Source organism: Budorcas taxicolor, chromosome 23 (genome assembly GCF_023091745.1).
Source record: "Budorcas taxicolor isolate Tak-1 chromosome 23, Takin1.1, whole genome shotgun sequence".
NCBI classification, from domain to species: Eukaryota; Metazoa; Chordata; class Mammalia; order Artiodactyla; family Bovidae; genus Budorcas; species Budorcas taxicolor.
This window is the reverse complement of record NC_068932.1, coordinates 30,631,846-30,654,238: the sequence shown is the minus strand read 5'-3', so window position 1 is coordinate 30,654,238 and position 22,393 is coordinate 30,631,846. Positions and strand designations below refer to the sequence as shown.

At 44.4% G+C, this 22,393-nt stretch overlaps 1 protein-coding gene and 1 non-coding gene across 3 annotated transcripts in view; both read right to left on the bottom strand.

Moving 5' to 3' along the window:
• Positions 1 to 22,393, bottom strand: part of RBM20 (RNA binding motif protein 20) — a 192,791-nt gene that overhangs the window by 72,753 nt on the left and 97,645 nt on the right. The window contains exon 1 of one of the 2 annotated variants that reach the window (XM_052660631.1): positions 1,134 to 1,247. The exons of the other annotated variant lie outside the window; for it this stretch is intronic. Within the exon in view, the coding sequence (XP_052516591.1) occupies positions 1,134 to 1,159 (26 nt within the window). The 5' untranslated portion in view covers positions 1,160 to 1,247. Of the gene's footprint in view, positions 1 to 1,133; positions 1,248 to 22,393 lie in introns of those variants that run through there. 2 annotated transcript variants of the gene reach the window in all.
• TRNAW-CCA (transfer RNA tryptophan (anticodon CCA)) lies at positions 15,348 to 15,419 on the bottom strand. Its single transcript has one exon. It is a non-coding gene; the product is annotated as a tRNA-Trp (tRNA).

Below are 22,393 nucleotides of genomic sequence, written 5' to 3'. Positions count from 1 at the left end.
GGGTGAGTGTGTGAAAATATTAACCCTCTCCCCTTCAGTTTTCTGACATCTTGACAAAAAAGTGCACAAAAAGAAAGGAGGAAAAAAAAAAGATTCCAATGCATGTAAGGCAGAAGCCAATAGTAAAGCTAACATCTGGATTTTTTTAAGGTTAAAAAAATTCCCACGATGTAAGACACATCATACACGCCATTTAACCAGAGTGTGGATTTGCTCTGACACACTTACAAGCAGAGAACCAGTATTCCTCTCTCAAATGTGTCTAAGCGACTTTTAATTGCATCAGATGAAGAAATGAGGTGAGTCATGTTTGGCTGTGCTTGAGCCTGCTAACAGATCATCACATCCATGTCCAACTATGTCCCTTGAACCTCAGGACATAAGTTTATGTACTTGCTTGGGGACTGTTAATATAGTTTTGCTTTGTAATTTAAAGATATCTAAAGTTGCTGAAACGCTTATCACAGCTCCTGCAGAGGTGCTCAGAAGCGACTTGTGAGCATGCTTTTCTGGCAAAACACCCCTGCTCGTGAATCCTAACACCGCACTCCCCTCCGGTTCATGAGTCTGACTCTGCACTCAATAGACACGGGACATTTCAAATGCCTTAAAGTTCATTTTCCATCATCGACAAGTTCCAGCAATGAACACAATAAACCTCCACCTTCGGAGACCCTCATAATTCATAAGGTTTCGGGATTTCGAAAATGTCCCCTTCCATTCCCTCCGATCTGGTGACAATGCAATCTGTTTTCCCGTAGCCACGCGACTTTTCTTAATAAAAGAGTTTAGTAACCAGCGTAAAAAGAGCATCTAGACTTCCTTGACGTTGGGATCGCTGATTTCACTGGAGTCATGAGGAGCTGTTTTAGGTCACATGTTACCCCTGCCGTTATGAATCATTTATTACAACTTTTTTAAACAGAAGGGGGTGGGGATCCACATAAATCGCATACTCATGCACAAATGCTTAGCGCCAAGAACATGGTCAGAAGTGCTGCCCGGACTAGAGAATTAAAAAAAAAAAACAAACCAAACCCTTGATTTCCCGCTTGGGCTGGGGAAAGGTAGGATGACGTCATGCAACCTTACCTTTCTGAAAAAGACCAGGGCTCCTGGCATGGAAGGCTCACCTGAGGCCACCGAAGCCGGGAGTCATTTTGGGTGTCGCGCGTGTGCCTCCCTAGAAAATTCCAATGACATTCTACCAGCTTTCCGCATGCCAATCATGACAAGCGTCCGCTTAGACTCTCCCGAGTCTGGGAAGGGGGCAGAGGAGGGGGGACTCGAGCAAAGGAGCCAGCGAAAGAGAAGGAGAACCCCGGGCACCGCACACCCGGCTGGAAGCAGAGTCACATGCCGCCAGGAGCCATTCCTGTGGCATTACACATGCTGAGTGTAAATGGCAAACAATATCAGTCGATGTTTATACCACATGTTCTCAGCCTCTTCACATATCAATGCCCAGGCCAGCTCTACGCAGACAGGACGCCTAAGACCACTTCTGAAGGAGGGAGTCTGGTGCTAATCATGAGGCCATTTTTAATAAAATTCCTAAGCCTTCAGTTCTGGTTTACTTTCCTATTTTTTGTGGGTGGTGGTGATGAGAGTGCTCTGTTTATTTGCTTGTTTTTGACTCTGGGTCTGGTCCTGAAGAACCCCAAAAGGACCCCATAATGACGCTTAGCAATGCAGCCACCTCAGACAGCGTGGTCACACTGACTTCCAACCCACAAACCTCCTGATTGGCTGGCCTCTCTTTTTAAAACTTTTGTGAAGCAAGAGGAGATGGAGTGAAGTGACTCATCATTTCACCATCCCAAGTTGTAACTGCAACATTTTTCAGCAGGAAGAACCGGCTGTCTTCTGCTATAAGCAAGGGCCCGTAACTGGGGGTGAACGTCCCCCAGGGTACACTGTAGACATTTTGTTTCAGAATTGGGAGCACTACTGGGATCTACTGGGCAGAGGCCAGTGATACTGCTAAAATCCTACAATGCTCAGGACAGACTCCCCAAAAAAAGACTACCAGTCCAAGATGGCAATAGTGCTGGCAGCTGAGAAAATATCCCACAGCTAAGTACCTCTAAAAGTCTTGCAAAAAATATGACACCAAAAGCGGGGGGGGGGGGGGGGGGTGGGGGGGGTGGGGGGAGGGGTGGAGAAGGAAGGAAGGAAGAAAAGAGAACAAAGGCAAGAAGCCCCTCTCTGTGAGGCACTGACCGGAGACCACGTCCCCTGATGGACCTGGCCTGATTTACAGTTTAATTACTTTAGGAAGTTGCTCACTTGTCTCCCCAGGAGTCACCATTCTCCTGCCACTTTTCCTCCTCTTCTCTTTATAATACTTAATCAAACCAAGTAAACCTTCTCATGACTTTTGAAGTCAAATGCTGCTGTGTGCAGATGCCTCGTTGCCAGATTAAACAGAGCTGCCATCGCCCCTTTGTCCTGTCTGGACCATCTGATGTTCATCTGTGATGCCCAGAATCCTATATAATCCCTGCTCAAAACTATTCAGGAGGGTAGGCGTTTTACAAGGTAAACCCTTCCCAAAAGAGCTTAGAAAGGCTGAGGGATGAAAGCTCATGGCGTTCTATTTGCCTGAGACTCCTAGGTGGGGATCGGGAGCGGGGGGCGATGGTCACCAGCTTCGGGGAGGCTCTTCTCCACACACTCAGGGTGTGACGTTCCTGCAGCCACTGGCAAGTCGAAGTGAAGGCCACTCTTGCCTGCCTGAACAGCTGCCCACCAGAGGCCGGTCCACCGCCCACTTGCCCACTGAGCTCCCTGAGCCCGAGGGCTCCTTCTTCCTAATTTAGTCATAGCCCACAGGCTGCCCCAGGCGCCCTGGCTCTCTGCCGCCCACTCAGTCACAGACACCTAAAGGCGCCAGTCCCAGATCCTGACGCACAGGATCCGGCCAGCCTGGCTGCAGCCACATTTCTGCTCAGGCCTGGGCCCCTCCCACAATCAACTAGTCCTCCTCAAGGCGCGAGGTGACGCCACATTTTGCCCTTCCTCTGTCTCTTGTCTCATCTTATTACACTCGGGACTTGCTTAGGATAAGGGTTACTACAGAGTGCTCCACCACACACAGATCTAAGGCTCTGCCTTTCTCCTGCCACCAAGCCAGCACTGACGAATGGATGGGAAGGGCTCAGGGGCTCTGGGCTGGAAGAAGCAGGAGGCAATTCTGTCCCAGATGAAATGCTGCTGTTTATTCTGAGACTATGAGCTCCTTGAGGTGAAACGATGGAAGGGGATCATTTGGCCTCTGCTCCAGGAGCGACATCCCAAAGCAGGCGGTGTAGTGACCCTCAGTGGAGGTGGGGGAGGGGGCTATTCACAGTACGACACACTCGGCAGGCGTAGACAGCCCAAGGGTGAATGGTGAAGGCAGCGGAAGATTAGGAATAGGGAGGTGGGAGCATTGCTTCACGGCCCGGCTTCATCACTGACTCAGCGTGTGGCCGCCAGCCCCTGCAGAGTCCTCAGAGCTCAAAACATCCAAGTGCTAAGCACACAGGAACTTAAGGGCATAACATGTGGCCATGCAAAGTGCAGTCTATAATCTACTTACTGTTGAATGTTAATTTAAAAACCAGGTTCTGTAAAAAACTAAAAATAGAATTATCATATGATCCAGCAATCTCGCTCCTGGGCATATAACCACAAAAGACAAAAACTCTAATTTGAAAAGATACAGGCACTCCAATTTTCACAGCAGCACTATTTACAGTAGCCAAGACATGGAAGCAACCTATATGTCCATTGACAGATGAATGGATGAAAAACATGGGGGAGGGGGGAGTGTGTGCGGAATGGAATACTACTCAGCCATAAAAAGAATGAGATACTGCCATTTGTGGCAACATGGATGAACCCAGAGATTATCATACTGAGTGAAGTAAGTCAAACAAAGACAAAAAATATACCAATCAGTGGAATCTAAAAAAAAATGATACAAATGAACTTATTTATAAAAGAGAGTCACACATATAGAAAACAAATTTAGGGTAACCAAAGGAGAAAGGGGTGGGAAGGATAAATGAGGAGTTTGGAATCAGCAGATACACACTGCTTTACAAAAAAATAAACAAGTTCCTACTGTAAAGCACAGGGAACTATATTCAATATCTTGTAATAAGCTATAATGGAAGGACATATAAAAGTATGTATATATATATATAACTGAATCCCTTTGCTGTATAACAGAAACACAACATTGTAAATAAACTAAAATTCAATTAAAAGTTTTTTAATTAAAAAAAAACAGTGCACAGAACTGTATATATGTTATGGTCATAGACATGTAAAAGGCAAAACAACCCTTCAGTTCAGTTCAGTCCAGTCGCTCAGTCGTGTCCGACTCTTTGTGACCCCATGAATTAATTGCAGCATGCCAGGCCACCCTTAGGTGGAAAGAAAAAATACTATCAGAGACCACACCAAAATATTAACAAGGCAGCTGAGTTTAGATGATGGATTCTTAGGTCATTGCTTTCTCCTTTCTCCTTGGGTAAATGCTCCAATTTTTCTTTAATAAGCACATTTATTTTTCAGGGGAAAAAAACTTAATTTTTTCAGGGACAAACGAATTCAGTTGGACAAGCATACTGCACCATCTAGCATATAAGGACTTTTCAATGAACTCCCTTATATTAAATTGTCCATCAAGGCTCCTTGCCATAGCAGGCACTTCTCCTCTGGAGAACCATTATGCCAGAATGTAAGGGCAAGGCACCTGGAGAAGACAGGCATCCATGTTCTCTTGTGGAGGCCCAAGTGCAAGATTCAGGTGTGTCTTCACACTTATACGCCAGGAAGGCACTTGTACAAAGTAGGTGGAGGAGCCAGCACACTGTTTAGGGGTCAACAAAGGCCCATTTTAGGATCTCAGACTTCTGACCAGAGAGATCAAGGTCATCGGCATGAGACCGCTTCTCGTGTGGTACACGTACACAATGTTTTATGTATATATAATGGAATATTACTCAGCCATTAAAAGGAATGAAATTGGGTCATTAGCAGAGAAGTAGAAGAATCTAGAGTCTGTCATGCCACAGTGAAGTAAGTCAGGAAGAGAAAAATGAATATCATACATGAATCCAAATACATGGAATCAAGCAAGGAAAACAGAACTGATGAACCTATCTGCAGGGCAGGAATAGAAACGCAGACACAGAGAACATTGTAAAGCAATTATCCTCCAATTAACAACAAAAAAGCCGAAGTCTGCAGCAGCCTCTTTCCCTTTCCCATGCAGGTCTGGGGGTGGGGAGGAGGAGCTCTCAGTTAACTGCAGATGGCTAGGCAAGGCTGAAGGGGAACAAGAGTCACAGCTCAACCCTCAGAAGCAGGCTTGGGCCCACAGACTCAGTCTCTCGCACCCTTCAGAGGGGGACTAAGTAACTGCACCTTCCATGGGGTGTGCAAGCACAGCGACTAATCTGGGCCAGGCCTGGACTAGAGACTACAGCTGGGCCTCCTCTAATCTGCAGCACACTGACCATGGACAGGCTACTTCATCTCTGTGTTTGGCTGAGAATCTTGCTGGAGCCAAATCCCCACATGCACTGGAGAGGCAGAGCTGGTCCCTGTGGCATCCACTCCCTCCCCCACTCTGCCGGGATAAGCCAGAAGCTGCTTGGAATAGCCCAATTCTTGGCCAAGAGGTACAGAGGTTTCCACAGCCTAAGAGATCCCAGCACACACACGGCATGTGAGAAAACCACTGCAAACATTCCTGGTCTTTTTTTCCCACTCCTTTCCTTTCCTATTTTCCTTTGTAACCTTTTCAACAGAAGTGGCAATTCATGGTGAAACTATTTCCAAAGACCAGTTTCTCTTTATAACCAGGACTGATTATGTCATCCTAGCTTGGGACAGGGGGTTGGAGGGAATAGCTAAGCCAGAAAAGTTGGAGCCTTGGCCCCTGAGATAACTGGAGGGAAGTAAGAAGAATGCAGAACTGTCGTTGTTCAGTCTCTAAGCCATGTCTGAAACTGCGACCCCATGGACTGCAGAACGACATCCTTCCCTGTCCTTCTCTATCTCCCGGAGTTTGCTCAAATTCATGTCCATTGAGTCAGTGATGCCATCCAACCATCTCGTCCTCTGTAGCCCCCTTCTCCTTCTGCCCTCAACCTTTCCCAGCATCAGGGTCTTTTTAAATGAATTGGCTCTTCAAATCAGATGGCCAAAGTATTGGAGCTCTGACTTCAGCATCAGTGTTTCTAATCAATATTCAGGGTTGATATCCTTTAGGTTTCATTGGTTTGATCTCCTTGCAGTCCAAGGGACTCTCAAGAGTCTTCTCCAACACCACAATTCTGAAGCATCCATTCTTCAGTGCTCAGCCTTCTTTATGGTACAACTCTCACATCCATACATGACTACTGGAAAAGACACAGCTTTGACTATTCAGACCTTTGTTGGCAAAATGTCTCTGTTTTTTAATATGCTGTCTAGGTTTGTCATAGCTTTCCTTCCAAGGAGCAAGCGTCTTAATTTTATGGCTGTAGTCACTGTCTACAGTGATTTTAGAACCCAAGAAAACAAAAATCTGTCACTATTTTCACTTTTTCCCCTGCTGTTTGCCATAAAGTGATGGGACCGGATATATGATCTTAGTATTTTGAATGTTGAGTTTTAAGTCAGCTTTTTCACGCTCCTCTTTCACCTCATCACCTCTCTAAACAGGCTCTTTAGAGACCCCCTTAAAAGAAAATTTGTAGAGGTTCCAGCCTCTCATTGCAAAAAGGTTCAAGGAAAGAACAAACACAGGATTCGTTCCCAGAATGAACAAGCAAGATCTATGTAACGGCTACATCCTGCAAGACAAAGGCCAGCCCTGCCTGTGAGCAGAGGAAACCAGTCAAGAGTTGTGAGTCAGACGATGTGGGAATGAGCCCTTCCTAGAAAAGGAAGCAGGTTCTTTGTTGGGCAGAGGCTTTTCGTTCTCATCTGGTTAACTGTTCCTCTGTAGGTTCTCCAGGGGCTCACAAAACAGAGGCAGGAAGCAATTGTAAGTTTTCCAGATTTGCTCTTTGAAGACTGGGCCCAGCTTCCAGACCAGATCCCATGCTGGGTTTTCAGGGGCCCCATGTCCGCAGGACCTTTGCAAGGCCTCTCCTTGCAAGGCCTTTCTCTAGATCTTGCACTGTCCAAGAGAGTAGGTATTAACACATGCAGTTAAGTTATTAATATTAAATACAACTTAAAACTCAGTTCCTCGGCTGTACCAGCCACAGTAGCCATGAGACTCAAGGCCACACATACCGGATAGCATATGTACCATCTTCAGCATGCAGCAAGTTCTACAGGACATCACTGCTTCCGATCCTCCTGTGACCAGCCCCTTCTCAACCTCAGCTTCCTGCGCTACTGTTCCCTTCCCAAAGAGGCCCACTTCAGACCCAGGAACCTAAAGGAAGTACAGTCACTCTCCGTCCCTTTATCCTACCTTTGTCGATACCTGAAGTTATCTTGTTTGTGCTTTATTGCCTGTCACTCCCCTGGAATATAAGCTCCATGAGAACAGGTCTCTTTTATTGCTCCCTTCCCAATGACCAAACCTGGCACAAGCAGAAGCTTGGTAAACACTATTGCATAAATGACTCGCAGTAGGGTCTACCCCAACATTCTGGGATCAAAGGACACCAGTCAGCCAAACAGCTGCATCTTATTTCCCCACAGGCCAAGATAACACCCAAGCATGGGCCCATGAGATCACCTAGGGAGACTGAGGGTTGTGGGCATGCCCACGTAATAGCAGAGTAGCCAACACCCAACCTTGACCTGATTCTCCTCCAAGAACACTGGTTACCTTTCATCACTGCTGCCAGTCAGTCAACAGTGCTGTGCCCAACACCTGCATTGTCTTCCTTCTCTGCTTTTGCAAAAGATCAAAGTAACCTCTAACACAGTATTAGATAATTTTCAACAGGTGATCACTTTTCCTCCATGTGTATATACAAAAGCAAGTAACAGAATGAGATTTATCCTAAGTTTAAGGAGTCGGTGACAGAGAAATAATCTCAAAAATATACAAGCAACTCCTGCAGCTCAATTCCAGAAAAATAAACAACCCAATCAAAAAATGGGCCGAAGAACTAAACAGACATTTCTCCAAAGAAGACATACAGATGGCTAACAAACACACGAAAAGATGCTCAACATCACTCATTATCAGAGAAATGCAAATCAAAACCACAATGAGGTACCATTTCACACCAGTCAGAATGGCTGCTATCCAAAAGTCTACAAGCAATAATGCTGGAGAGGGTGTGGAGAAAAGGGAACCCTCTTACACTGTTGGTGGGAATGCAAACTAGTACAGCCACTATGGAGAACAGTGTGGAGATTCCTTTAAAAACTGGAAATAGAACTACCATTTGACCCAGCAATCCCACTGCTGGGCATACACATTGAGGAAACCAGAATTGAAAGAGACACGTGTACCCCAATGTTCATCGCAGCACTCTTTATAATAGTGCTCTTTATAATAATGGAAGCAACCTAGATGTCCATCAGCAGACGAATGGGTAAGAAAGCTGTGGTACATATGCACAATGGAATATTACTCAGCCATTAAAAAGAATACATTTGAATCAGTTCTAATGAGGTGGATGAAAATGAAGCCATTTATACAGAGTAAAGTAAGCCAGAAAGAAAAACACCAATATAGTATACTAATGCATATATATGGAATTTAGAAAGATGGTAACGATAACCCTGTATGCAAGACAGCAAAAGAAACACAGATGTATAGAAGAGTCTTTTGGACTCTGTGGGAGAGGGCGAGGGTGGGATGATTTAGGAGAATGGCATTGAAACATGTATATTATCATATGTGAAATAGATCGCCAGTCCAGGTTCGAGACAGGGGGCTTGGGCTGGTGCACTGGGATGACCCTGAGGGATGGGATGGGGAGGGAGGTGGGAGGGGGGTTCAGGATGGGAAACACATGTACACCTGTGGTGGATCCATGTCAATGTATGGCAAGACCACTACAATACTGTAAAGTAATTAGCCTCCAATTAAAATCAATAAATTTATATTTTTAAAAATGGCAAAATTTTAAAAAGGAGTTGGTATTTTGCTACTTGCAGTCTCTTGTGCTTTCTGACACCTCCTCTGGGAGAAGAGGAAGAAGAAAGAGAGGAGGAGCAGGAGGAGAAGGTGGGGAGGGGGAGGGGAGGCACAGGGACGGCCCACTACAATTGTGTTTTACTATTTACTTCAATTAAAATTTGACTGGAAGAGTATTACATTCAGCAAAACATGACCCCATGGCTAAATGCTAGAAGAGTATTAAGATATAAAAGTTGGAAAACATACCACGTGTCACATGTTATTGAACTTTCATAACAAGCTGAATACAAAGTCATCCTTGTTTGGGATCCAAAAAAACTCAGCAAGACAGAGGAGCAGGACATACAGAAAGAGCATGTGCAATGAAAGAAGAGCAACAGGCAAACAGAAAACAAAAAAGCAGGAGGAATCTGCGCTCAGAGTCAAACCAGGAAGGAATTCCCATAGTCAAGGAAGCTGGGGAGCTAGAAGCTAACAGCCTGACCGCTTGCCAAGAAAGAGAGGGGCGGCTTGGAGAATTTTTCTAGTGTATCCTCTAATTCTTGATGAAGAAAGAAATCTGATTTTAAGCTGCTGCTGCTGCTGCTAAGTCGCTTCAGTTGTGTCTGACTCTGTGCAACACCATAGACGGCAGCCCACCAGGCTCCCCCATCCCTGGGATTCTCCAGGCAAGAATACTGGAGTGGGTTGCCATGTCCTTCTCCAATGCATGAAAGTGAAGCCGCTCAGTCCTGTCCGACTCCTAGCGACCCCATGGACTGCATCCTACCAGGCTCCTCTGTCCATGGGATTTTCCAGGCAAGAGTACTGGAGTGGAGTGCCATTGGTTTCCCCTAAAAGGCACACACTGGCAACTGTCTACGGAGCTCTACCTGCACTATTTAGTGCATTAATTAAAAAGTTCATCAAACTCATTTGTGTAGAACAATGTACAACAGTGATTTTTTAAAGATTTTTTTGATGTGGACCATTTTTAAAGTTTTCATTACTTGTTACAATATTGGTTCTGCTTTATGTTTGGGTTTTTTTTTTTTAGCCAGGAAGCATGTGGGATCTTAGCTCCCTACCCAGGGACTGAACCTGCACGCCCTTCATCAGAAGGCAAAGTCTTCACCACTGGAATGCCAGGGAAGTCCCAGCAGTGATTTCTGAGTGAACTGGCAAAGAGAACACATCTTCCACTCCAGCCATGTTTTATTACTCAAATTCCAATATCCATTCTAAGATGATTTCCAGAAAATTGAGTTTATTCTGATGCATAAATCACTCATTAATTCTTGTTTCTTTGTCCAAGACTGCATGAAGCTTTGTCCAAGATAAGCAGCAAGATTGGTTGCCATCTTTCTCCACTTTGTCTTTCACTAGGTCTTAAAAAAAAAGTTGGCTTACAACTCCACATTCAGAAAACTAAGATCAGGGCATCCGGTCCCATCACTTCATGGCAAATAGATGGGGAAACAATGGAAACAGTGAGAGATTTTATTTCTTCTCCAAAATCACTGCAGATGGTAACTGCAGCCATGAAATTAAAAGACTCTTGCTCCTTGGAAGAAAAGCTATGACCAACCTGCTGCTGCTGCTGCTGCTGCTAAGTCACTTCAGTCGTGTTTGACTCTGTGTGACCCCATAGATGGCAGCCTACCAGGCTCCCCGGTCCCTGGGATTCTCCAGGCAAGAACACTGGAGTGGGTTGCCATTTCCTTCTCCAATTCATGAAAGTGAAAAGTGAAAGTGAAGTTGCTCAGTCGTGTCTGACTCTTTGTGACCCCATGGACTGCAGCTTACCAGGCTCCATCCATGGGATTCTCCAGGCAAGAGTACTGGAGTGGGGTGCCATTGCCTTCTTCAATGACCAACCTAGATAGCATATTAAAAAGCAGAGACATTACTTTGCAAACAAAGGTCCATCTAGTCAAAGCTGTGGTTTTTCCAATAGTCATGTATGGATGTGAGAGCTGGACTATAAAGAAAGCTGAGCACTGAAGAACTGATGCTTTGAACTGTGGTGTTGGAGAAGACTCTTGAGAGTCCCTTGGACTGCAAGGAGGTCAAACCAGTCAATCCAAAAGGAAATCAGTCTTGAATATTCATCGGAAGGACTGATGCTGAAGCTGAAACTCCAATACTTTGGCCACCTGATGTGAAGAACTGACTACTTTAAAAAGATCCTGATGCTGGGAAAGATTGAAGGCAGGAGGAGAAGGGCACGACAGAGGATGAGACTGTTGGATGGCATTACTGACTCGATGGACATGAGTTTGAGTAGGGTCTGGAAGTTGGTGATGGACAGGGAGGCCTGGAGTGCTGCAGTTCATGGAGTCGCAGAGTCAGACGCAACTGAGCGAGTGAACTGAACTGAACTGAACTGAGGTCTTAAAAAGAAAAGCGTGGCTACCTTTACATTTGACCAAAGGACAGCTGCCTCTCAGTGAAAGGGTCATACTTTCAGAGATGACCCGATTTGGGAGGGATGCTCCCTGAAATGTGGGGAAGAAAGCAAACTCCAGCCAGCCAGGCCCGTCAAATCAACCCTCACGAGCAATGGGATGACAAACATCACAGATGAGCCTCACAACCAGCTTCAGGTCCCTCCTCAATCTCAGCTTCTCTCTTAAGTGATCAGCCTTAATACTTTGCAAGATTGTAAGCATTCTGGAGGCAAGGATACTGCAATAGCCAGCATGATGCTTTCCAGGTGGCAGAAGTCCATTAAGTGTTTTCTGAATCAACAAATGATTTACAAGCTTTTCCTCATGTTGACTGTCATTTCAGAGGCTTCCATCCAAATTTGGGATTGGAAGACCAAGGGGTCAAAAATTCATGCCTGACATGTGAGATTTAAAGTTTTGAAGACTTGATCCAAGACCAACTGGTCAAAGCGTGATGCTGAGGGTAGGCCAAAGACTGGACTCATAAACCCAGCCCAAGCACGTGCACTTATCCACCGCCAGAGTCAGCAACCCACCTTCACTGTCACAGACTCACGTCGCAGTGCTCAGGCGTCAGGCCATGAGACAGGCAGCTGCTGACGAGCGCTGTCTCTACCAAAATCAGCTGCCCTTACCGCTGCCTCAAATTCGAAAAAGCTGGACCTCCACCACTATAGGGCAGTTCAGGACCAGACTGAGGTGGCAGGGAAACCGGCTAAGAGAGCTTTTCCTTTGGTGGTTATTTTTTTTTTCAAGACAAACATGCAACTTATTAGCTAACCAACTGAAGATACACCTTAAGGAAAGAACAAGTGGTATCAAGCAAGATGGGCTCTTCAAGTTTGTAATGTCACTGGGACAATCCATCCAAGACTCACACCTTTTACTCCCCAAATTCTACTCCAGATCAGTCTTCCAAAGGATGACTGCTAAATCTCTTCTTGTTCAATCACTCAGTTGTGCCTGACTCTTTGTGACCCCATGGACTGTAGCACATCGGGCTTCCCTGTCCTTCACCATCTCCTGGAGCTTGCTCAAACTCATGTCCATTGAATCGGTGATGCCATCCAACCATCTCGTGATCTACTGTCCCCTTCTCTTCCTGCCCTCAGTCTTTCCCTGCGTCAGATTTTTTTAACAATGTGTTGGCTCTTCTCATCAGGTGGCCAAAGTATTGGAACTTCAGCATCAGTCCTTCCAATGAATATTCAGGGTTGACTTCCTTTAGGATTGACTGGTTAAGACTAAATCTGTTAACACACACAAAAGAACTTATGGGCTTACATTCCTTTGATCTTCTTGCACTATAAATTTCCTAAAGGTAAATATAGTTGTTAAACACAAATGCTTAATTTCATACAATAAAAATGGAATAGCTGTTTCCCATAAGGGCAGGTTAGGTAATAGGTTATTCAGATAAATCCTCTCCCTGAAAGAAAAAACTCTGGACAAATCACCTTTAAGCACTTAGGAGCTGAAAAGATAGTGCAGCCCTGCCAGGCCAATTTTGAGGGGAAGCTTGAATTCAAAGAGACCAGAGAACTATTTGAGTACCCAAGTTGCTTTCACCTTAAAGACACTGGAGGGGTAAGGGTAACAGATATCCAATCAAAGAAGACATTCAATGTAAAGCCTTACTGGACACTTCTCCCTGCATGAAGCAGGGTCCCAGAGTAGACTCCCAGAATGAGGACTCTGAAATGATTTATCCCTTCTACTTCTCCCCAGCTCCACAGGCTAAGGGAGGTTACTTTGTACTGAAGCAGAGCAGGAGGAGGAAAAGGAAGGTGGAGAAAATAATTTGGAGAACACGTGGCCACAGGCCCACCCTCATGCACATTTCACCCCAAGAATGTACAGCACAGATAGGCAATGAATTTGGGTTGATGTGATCCCCAACTTGTAGTGCCCTGAAAAGACGGTCAGAAGGAGGACAGCACACTTATTTCAAGCCTCAGGGAGTCACAAAAAATGTTTTAAGGGCAATAACCAGCGAAACAGTTAAAAGATAAGTAGACGCATAGAGAAGTAAGGCAACATGAGTGAGACCCAGTATAAACAACTGAGAGCAGAATCAGACCTGGACAGATTTCAGATATAGACTTATTAAGTTTATATATGTTTACCACACGAAAAAATGAGACAACAAGCTCACAAATAACTAAGACTACAAAACATGACTAAGCAGATCTGGAAGAGGATCAAATAGAACTTCTGGAAAGAAAAAATATAGTAACACGTTAAAATTCCAGTAGAAGTGTTTGGCAACAGATTAAAAACCATGGAAGAGAGAATTATAAACTAGAGGTAAGATCAGAGGAAAATATCCAGAATATAATACAGAAAAGTAAAAACAGGGAAAGCACAGAAGAGTGAGTTTACAACAAGGAGAATATAGTAAAAAATTCTAGCATACATTTCACTGGAGTCCTGGAAGAGGAGGAAAGGGGGTATGGGGTTGAGATCATTTTGAGGAGAAAACAGCTAAGGATTTTCCTGAACTATTGAAAGATACCATAAATTCAAAAGACCCAGAGACTACCAGACAGGATAAATATAAAGAAACGTACGCCTAGACACATCATAGTCATCAAAACAAAGGTTAAAAATTCTTAAAGAAAAAGTATAGATTGCCTTAAAACGAACGATGAGCAGACTGAGGGATAATATCTCAACATCAAAAATGGAAACCAGCAAGAAAATAAAATGATGAAAAGACAGTCTCCTTAATAAATGGTGCTGGGAAAACAGTACAGCAACATGTAAGAGAATGAAACCAGATCATTCTCTGACAAAATACACAAAAATAAACTCAGGATGGATTAACTGCCTAAATGTAAGCCCATGTACTATAAAACTCCCGGAGGAAAACAGAGAACAGTCTTTAACATAAATTGAAGCAATATATTTTTTTTTTTACCTGTCTCCTAAAGGAAATAAAACCAAAAACAAACAAATGGGACCTAGTTAAACTTAAAAGCTTTTGCACAGCAAATGAAACCATAAACAAAATGAAAAGACAATCTATTTGGGAGAAAATATTTTCAAGGGATGCTAACAACTAGGGCTTAATTTCCAAAATATACAAACAGCTCATACTGCTTAATATAAAAAATAAAACAAATAACCCAATCAAAAACTGGGGAAAAGATCTAAACAGACATTTCTCCAAAGAAGACATGCAGATGGCCAACAGGCACATGAAAAGATGCTCAACATCACTAATTATAAGAGAAAAGCACATCAAAACTACAATGAGGTATCACCTAACACTGGCCAGAATGGCCATCATCAAAACGTCTATAAATAAATGCTGGAGAGGGTGAGGAGAAAAAAGGGAACACTCCTATATTGGTGCAGCCGCTATGGAGAATAGTATGGAGGTTTCTTAAGGAACTATAAATAGAGCTAGCCTGGGATCTAGCAATCCCACACCTGGGCATGTGTGTGTATATTAGTTGCTCAATAGTATCTGACTCTTTGTGACCCCATGGACGACTGTAGCCCTCCAGGCTCCTCTGTCCATGGGATTCTCCAGGCAAGAATACTGGAGTGGGTTGCCATTCCCTTCTCCAGGGGATCTTCCCAACCCAGGGATCGAACCCAGGTCTTCTGCATTACGGGCAGATTCTTTACTGTTTGAGTCACCAGGGAAGCCCACATCTGGGCATATGTTTGGAGAAAAGTGAAAGTGAAGTCACTCAGTCGTGTCCGACTCTTTGCGACCCCGTGGACTGTAGCCCACCAAGCTCCTCCGTCCATAGGATTCTCCAGGCAACAATACTGGAGTGGGTTGCCATTTCCTTCTCCAGGGGATCTTCCCAACCCAGGGATTGAACCCGGGTTTCCTGCATTGGAGGCAGACGCTTTAACCTCTGAGCCACCAGGGAAAACTCTAGTTCAAAAAGACACACACCCCAGTGATCACAGCAGCACTATTTACAACAGTCAACCAGGGAAGCAACCTAACTGTTCACCAGCAGATGAACAGATAAAGAAGATTAGGGATATATACATAACGAAATATTACTCAGCCGCAAAGAGAATGAAATAATGCCATTTGCAGCAACATGGATAGACCTAGAGATTGTCATATTTAGTGAAGTAAGTCAGCCAGAGAACGACAAATATCGTATGATATCACTTATATGTGGGATGTTAAAAAATGACACAAATAAACTTATTTACAAAACTGAAATAGACTAACAGGCATAGAAAACCAACTTCTGGTTACCAAAGGGGAAAGAACGGGGAGGTAGATTAGGAGTTTGGGATTAACTATACATTGGTATGAGCTTCCCTGGTGGCTCAGATGGTAAAGAATCTGCCTGCACTGTGGGAGACCTGGGTTCCCTGGGTTGGGAAGATCCCCTGGAGGAGGGCATGGCAACTCTCTCCAGTATTCCTGCCTAGAGATCCACATGGGCAGAGGAGCCTGGCGGGCTACAGTCCATGGGGTCGCAAAGAGTCAGACATGACTGAGTGACTAAGCACAGCACAGCACAGATGATATAAAACAGATAAACAGCAAGGGCCTAGGTACAGCACAGGGAACTATACTCACAATCTTATAATAACCTATAATGGAAAAGACTCTGAAAAAGAACTGAATCACTTTGCTATACACCTGAAACTAACATTGTATATTAACTACACTTCAACTTTAAGAAATGGTTTAAAACGGGAAGCCAGAAGACAGTAGAATCATATCTCTAATATGCTGAAAGAAAATAAAAATCAACACGTAGTTTTATACAGTCCTGTGCAAAGATTAATAATGGTCTCCAACGATAACCAGGTCACAGTCCCTGGAACCTGCAATATTACCTTATATGGTAAAAAAAGACTTTGCAGATATGATTAAGTTAAGCACCTTCAGATGGGTGGATTATCCTGGATTATTTGTAGGTCCTCAGTACAATCACGAATGTTACTACAAGAGAGAGGCGGAGGGAAACTCCACACAGAGGAGAAAGGCATGTGGGAGGAGATGGAGATTTGAAGATGCTGCAGTGCTGGCTCTGAAGATGAGGGAAGGAGTCACGAACCACAGGATACAAGGAACGCAGCTCTAGAAGCTGGAAAAGGCAAGGAAACCGTTTCTGCCCTGGAGCTTCTGGAAGGAGCACAGCTCTGCTGACATCTAGACAAGCCCAGTGACATGGGGTTCGGGTATCCAGCCTCCAAAACTCTCCAAGGATAAACATCCTGTTGATTTAAGTCACCACATCTGTACAGCAGCCATAGGAAACTAATACAACTGTCAAGACTATCCTTCCGCAAAGAAGGTGAAATTCAGGCGTTTTCAGGCATGCAAGGCCTGAGAGAGTTCCTTATCAGCAAAGGAAATTCTAAAGGCTGTACATCAGGCGGGAGGAAAGGGATTCTAAACAGAAGACTGGAAACACAAAAAGGAGGGAAGAGTGCAAGACAGTGACAAGTTCGCAAATAAATCTAACTGAACGCTGACTGTGTAGCACAATTTATTTCGTGGTGTTCTTCAAAATATACAGAATTAAAAGACACGGCAATGAGAGAAAATAAGTGAGGAGGGGGCAAATGTTTTGGGGTGGTCCAAGGACCTGGTGTTACCCAATGGGAAATGAAAGCTTTCATCAACCTTAAATTCCAAGTACAAATATTGTAATTTTTAGAATACAAAGAGTGCGTAACTTTCAAAGGAGCAGAAGGAAACACAGATGGTAAAACTAGAGATAAAGCAGGAAGTTACTGTAAAACAGAAGTGAGGAAAGAGGCTGGGATGGATCAGGCACTCTCAGAGGTTCTGGGAGCCAGCAGCATCCTATTCATCCACCTGGTGATAGTTACATAGGTGTTTATTTGTTGAACTCTGCATATAAGTTTTAAGTATTTTTTGGTGTATACACAATTTTTTTTGCAATGGAAAATAACTGAAAACAACAATCACATATGTACCCCTTTCAACTATACTCTTAATTTCCAAGTACAGACTCTTTCATCTCAGCTCAGTGTTTAGCAAATCAAATATCCATAATGAGTTCTCCAGAGGACATTCATCCAGCCTCATGTTTACAGACAAGCAAATTCTTGTTTTGCCTAGTTTATAGGTGATGCAACTGAAGTCTAACAAAGTGGAATGATTTATCCAAGGCCACAGTGATTTCATCCAGATAGTTACCTGAGAATAACTTTTACTTCTGCTTTTTCTATTTTTCACAAACACATCTGAAGATTTCCCAGGGTGGTATCTGTCACACTGAGAGAGCCCCAGAACTGAGCTTGCATCCTCTTGCCTCTAACTATTGCATATTTAAGTATGACGTGCTAGTGGCCAGAAACGTGTGACTGCTTGTAATTAACAGTGCTTTTGCAAGACTCCCCCTTAATACTGATGCAACAATACAAGAACAGGGATTTTAAAAAAAGGGGGAGGGCACATAATCAAGCCCGGACTTGACGTGGCTTCCCAGTGAGATGCTCACCAAAAACAACACTGCTAAAACCACAAGTCATGCATCAAACCAAAGGCAAACAGCACCATACCAGGAAGGAGACCAAGGACTCATTCACGGAGGAAGCCTCACACAGTCCTGCAGAGGGGGTGGGGGGAGAGGAGCAGGCAGGGTGGAGAAGGAGAAGCGCAAATAGTCACGGTGCTTAAGAAATAAACCTGCACAGACTCCAGGACTCTTGCCTGGAAAATCCCATGGGCGGAGGAGCCTGGTGGGCTGCAGTCCATGGGGTCGCTAACAGTAGGACATGACTGAGCGACTTCACTTTCACTTTTCACTTTCATGCATCGGAGAAGGAAATGGCAACCCACTCCAGTGGGACCGGGGAGCCTGGTGGGCTGCCGTCCATGGGGTCGCACAGAGTTGAAGATGACTGAAGCATCTTAGCAGCAGTAGCAGCAGTTTTAAAGAAATCAATTTCATCTTGATATTCGTCTTGATTCAAGTAACTGCTTAGAGAGCAATTTTATTTATTGCTAATTTTTAATTACAACCTCCTAACAGATCAAAGCAATGGCACCCCACTCCAGTACTCTTGCCTGGAAAATCCCACTGATGGAGGAACCTGGAAGGCTGCAGTCCATGGGGTCGCTGAGGGTCGGACATGACTGAACGACTTCACTTTCACTTTTCACTTTCATGCATTGGAGAAGGAAATGGCAAGCCACTCCAGTGTTCTTGCCTGGAGAGTCCCAGGGATGGGGGAGTCTGGAGGGCTGCCGTCTATGGGGTCACACAGAGTCGGACACGGCTGAAGTGACTTAGCAGCAGCAGCAGCAGCAACAGATCAAAGCGATTGAACTGAACTGAACAAATTAAAACAACTGCCATAAAGCACAAGACTTTCAACACTGGTCAAACACAGCAACTTCACATTTGCCTCTGAGCAAGGTCCACTTTCCCAGGTCCCTCTCAGCTTCAGCCTCTGCTATGCAAACACTATCCCTTCAGTGAACGCACTCAAATGAGGACACTCTCTTCATGGATGTCAAGGAGCTAGTGATGAAGTTTAAAAGTTGCCAAGTTAAATCACAGCCAGTACTTTTGTGTTTCAAAAAGCGTGGCTATTTTCATTGCAATCCTTCAGGTCACAGAAAGCCACAGTGGATTATTTTTTAGGGCATCTCTAGAGCCTCAGGCTTCCCAGGTGGCTCAGCGGTAAAAAATCTGCCTGCCAATGCAGGAGACATAGAAGACGTGGGTTCGATCCCTGAATCTGGAAGATCCCCTGGAGGAGGAAGTAACAACCCACTCCAGTATCCTTGCCTGGAGAATCCCATGGACAGAGGACTACAGTCTATAAGGTCCCAAAGGCTTGGACACCACTGAGCATGCACACCCCATCTCTGGAGCCTACCCCACTGTTGTGACGACAGAATGAAGCCTCTGAAGGATTTCCCAAATGACCTTGCAGGGAAAGAACCTAGAAGATGCAGGTGTTGTTTAGTCGCTCAGTTGTGTCAGTCTCTCTGTGGCCCCATGGACTGTAGCCTGCCAGGCTCCTCTGTCCATAGGATTCTCCAGGCAAGAATACTGGAGTGGGTAGCCATTTCTTTCAGGAGACAGCTAAATGAAGAGTGGAAGAGACAGAGAAGGGAGGAAAAGATCAGAGTCAGGCGGTGGTAGAAAATGAATTTCTTTAGTACCTGCAGCAGAAAGATGGACATGAATGTAAGGAGTGCATGCCTACACTCCCAACCTGATCCTGCTACAGCTAGCACTCCATTTAGATCCTCAACCGAGTCTCGTAAAATTCATTCCTGTGGCAAAGAAGGGCCATTAGAGGATGCCTTGCCTCTCCACTCTGATTGTGTTGTCATTGAGCATCCGACCAGTTTCACAAGGACATCGTGTAAGGTCTGAAGAATGTGTCCACGCACACAAATCATTTAAGATGACGGAGGCCTTGGTCACATGCCCTGCTGAGGTTGAGAGCAGTGATAACTGTAATTATAAATACTCAGCCAGTGGAAACCTGCACACCACCCCCTTCCTGGTTTCAAAGTCCTCTTTCTCCCTCTCTGCAGGTAAAAGAGAAATGATCCTCTACACCACTCTGGTCTCATCTGGTGAGTTCTATTTCACAGATGAGAAAACTAAGGCAGGACAGACCAGCAGATCCACAGATGACTGGTAGGGTTCCAAGACTCTTGTTTCTAAATGAACAGCCCACAGAAACCACCTTGATCAAAACATCATACCTTCTTGGCGACCCTGACATTCTCACCCACCCTACCCCACCATACCCGAGTGAACTGCTTGGCTCTCTTTCAGGCTCTGACTTCAGAGCAACAATAATGGAGACCAATTAAGCCGGGGCTTCAATGTCAGTAGCATACCACTCCTGCTCAGCAGCAGCTAATTAAGAGCCTCTGCCACTTGGTAGGGAGCACACTTGTCACTACAGGGCACCCAGATCCACCCTGTTGAGGAAAACAGCAAGGTCAAAGGTTTAACAGAAGTCAGGCGGGGCCCATGAATTAAGAGGTCAGGCAAACAGGAACTGACTGCAGTGATAATCACCTCACTGTGCTCGTACAGAACTTAGGCTTGTGATAATGCTCTTGCCTGTGCATTCTTCTTTTTCTGCTCCTCCAAGCAGTTGTTAACCTCTCCCACAGAAAGCAGAGAAAATGTGAAAGCTGGCAAGGGAGAAGACATTAGCAGACTTTTGCTTTCCAGAGTGAAAAGTCCTTGAGAAGGAGGGTCTTACACAGGGACCCAGCTTGCTGATGGCAGTGCTAGGGTGAGAATCAAACCTTTGGGGTCCAGGCAATTTCCCTTATATAGCTACAGCTTTCGCACTGCTTGCTGATTTGGGTTGAGAGTTGCTTTGTGTTTTCTTAAAAACAATTTTAAATACAAAAATATTTATAAGTGGGGGCATGGGTGAACTGGAAGATGGCAGTGACAAGTTACAAACTTTCAGTTATAAGGTAATAAGCACTAGGGATGTAATGTGCAACACTGCTGTAATATACGAAAGTTAAGACAGTAAATCACAAAGAAAAACCTTTTTTCTATTTCTTTAATTTTGCACCTATTTGAGATGATGGATGTTTATTAAACTTAACTGTGATAATCATTTCATAATGTAACTCAAAGAACTATGCTGTGCACCTTAGACTTATACTGTGCTGTATGCCAATTATATCTCAAGGATTTCCCTGGTGGTTCAGTGGATAAGAATCCACCTGCCAGTGCAGGGGACATGGATTCAATCCCTGGTCCAGGAAGGTTCTACACACCCTGGAGCAACTAAGCCCATGGGCCACAGCTACTGAGCCCGTGTGCTGCAACCACTGAAGCCCACGCACCTAGCGCCTGGGCTCTGCAACAAGGAAGCCCCTGCAATGTGAAGCCCACGCACCACAACAAAGCATAGTCCCCACTGGCCCCAACTAGAGGAAGCTGGTGTGCAGCAACGAAGACTGAGTACAACCGAAAACAAAAAAACATACAATTTAAAAAATTATATCTCAATAAAACTTGGAGAAGAAAATAAAACAAAATTTTTAAAATGTAAAAAATATTCCTAAATGTAACAAACTTTATGTTCCCACCCTCCAGAATCTTCATTTTTAACATTATGGATAAAGTTGAGTTCCCTGTCTCAGCCTCTCCCCTCTCTCGCTGTCCAGAGACAACATCTATGTGTATACTTCTAAGTCAGATCCTTCTACTATTCACTAATAAATAATGATATGCTAGTAAGTTGTCCCGGAGAAGGAAATGGCAACCCACTCCAGTGTCCTTGCCTGGAGAATCCCAGGGATGGCGGAGCCTGGTGGGCTGCCGTCTGTGGGGTCACACAGAGTTGGATATGAATGAAGCAACTTAGCAGCAGCAGCAGCAGTAAGTTGCCCTGTCTATGAATGTATCATTGTCCATTTATTTTAAACTTTAATACCTTTTACTGGAGTGCAGTTGCTTTACAACGTTGTGTTGGTTTCTGCTGTACAGCAAAGTGAACCAGCCACACATATACGTATAGCCTTCTCCCTTGGACTTCCTTCCTATTTCCTAATAATGTTTTACGACCTCTCCATTAAAGCCTTATGTATGTTTTATTTGATTCCTAGGTACCATACAGATTAGTTGCTATTAAAATATCTCTTTTCCTAGCGCATTTCCTATAGGTTATTGCTACACTGAAGTGCTACTGCTGTTTGTATGTAGATACTGTACTCTGTACCACGTTTATCTCTTTTATTATATACAATGTTTTCAAAATTCTTGAATTTTGAAGGTATACAATCATACAATGTTCACGTAAGAAAAACTTTAGCCTCTTATTTTCTGTCCTGAAGCTTCATTTATTTTTCTTGTCTTGTTGCTTTGGCTAGACCCTCCAGCACAATGTTGAACAG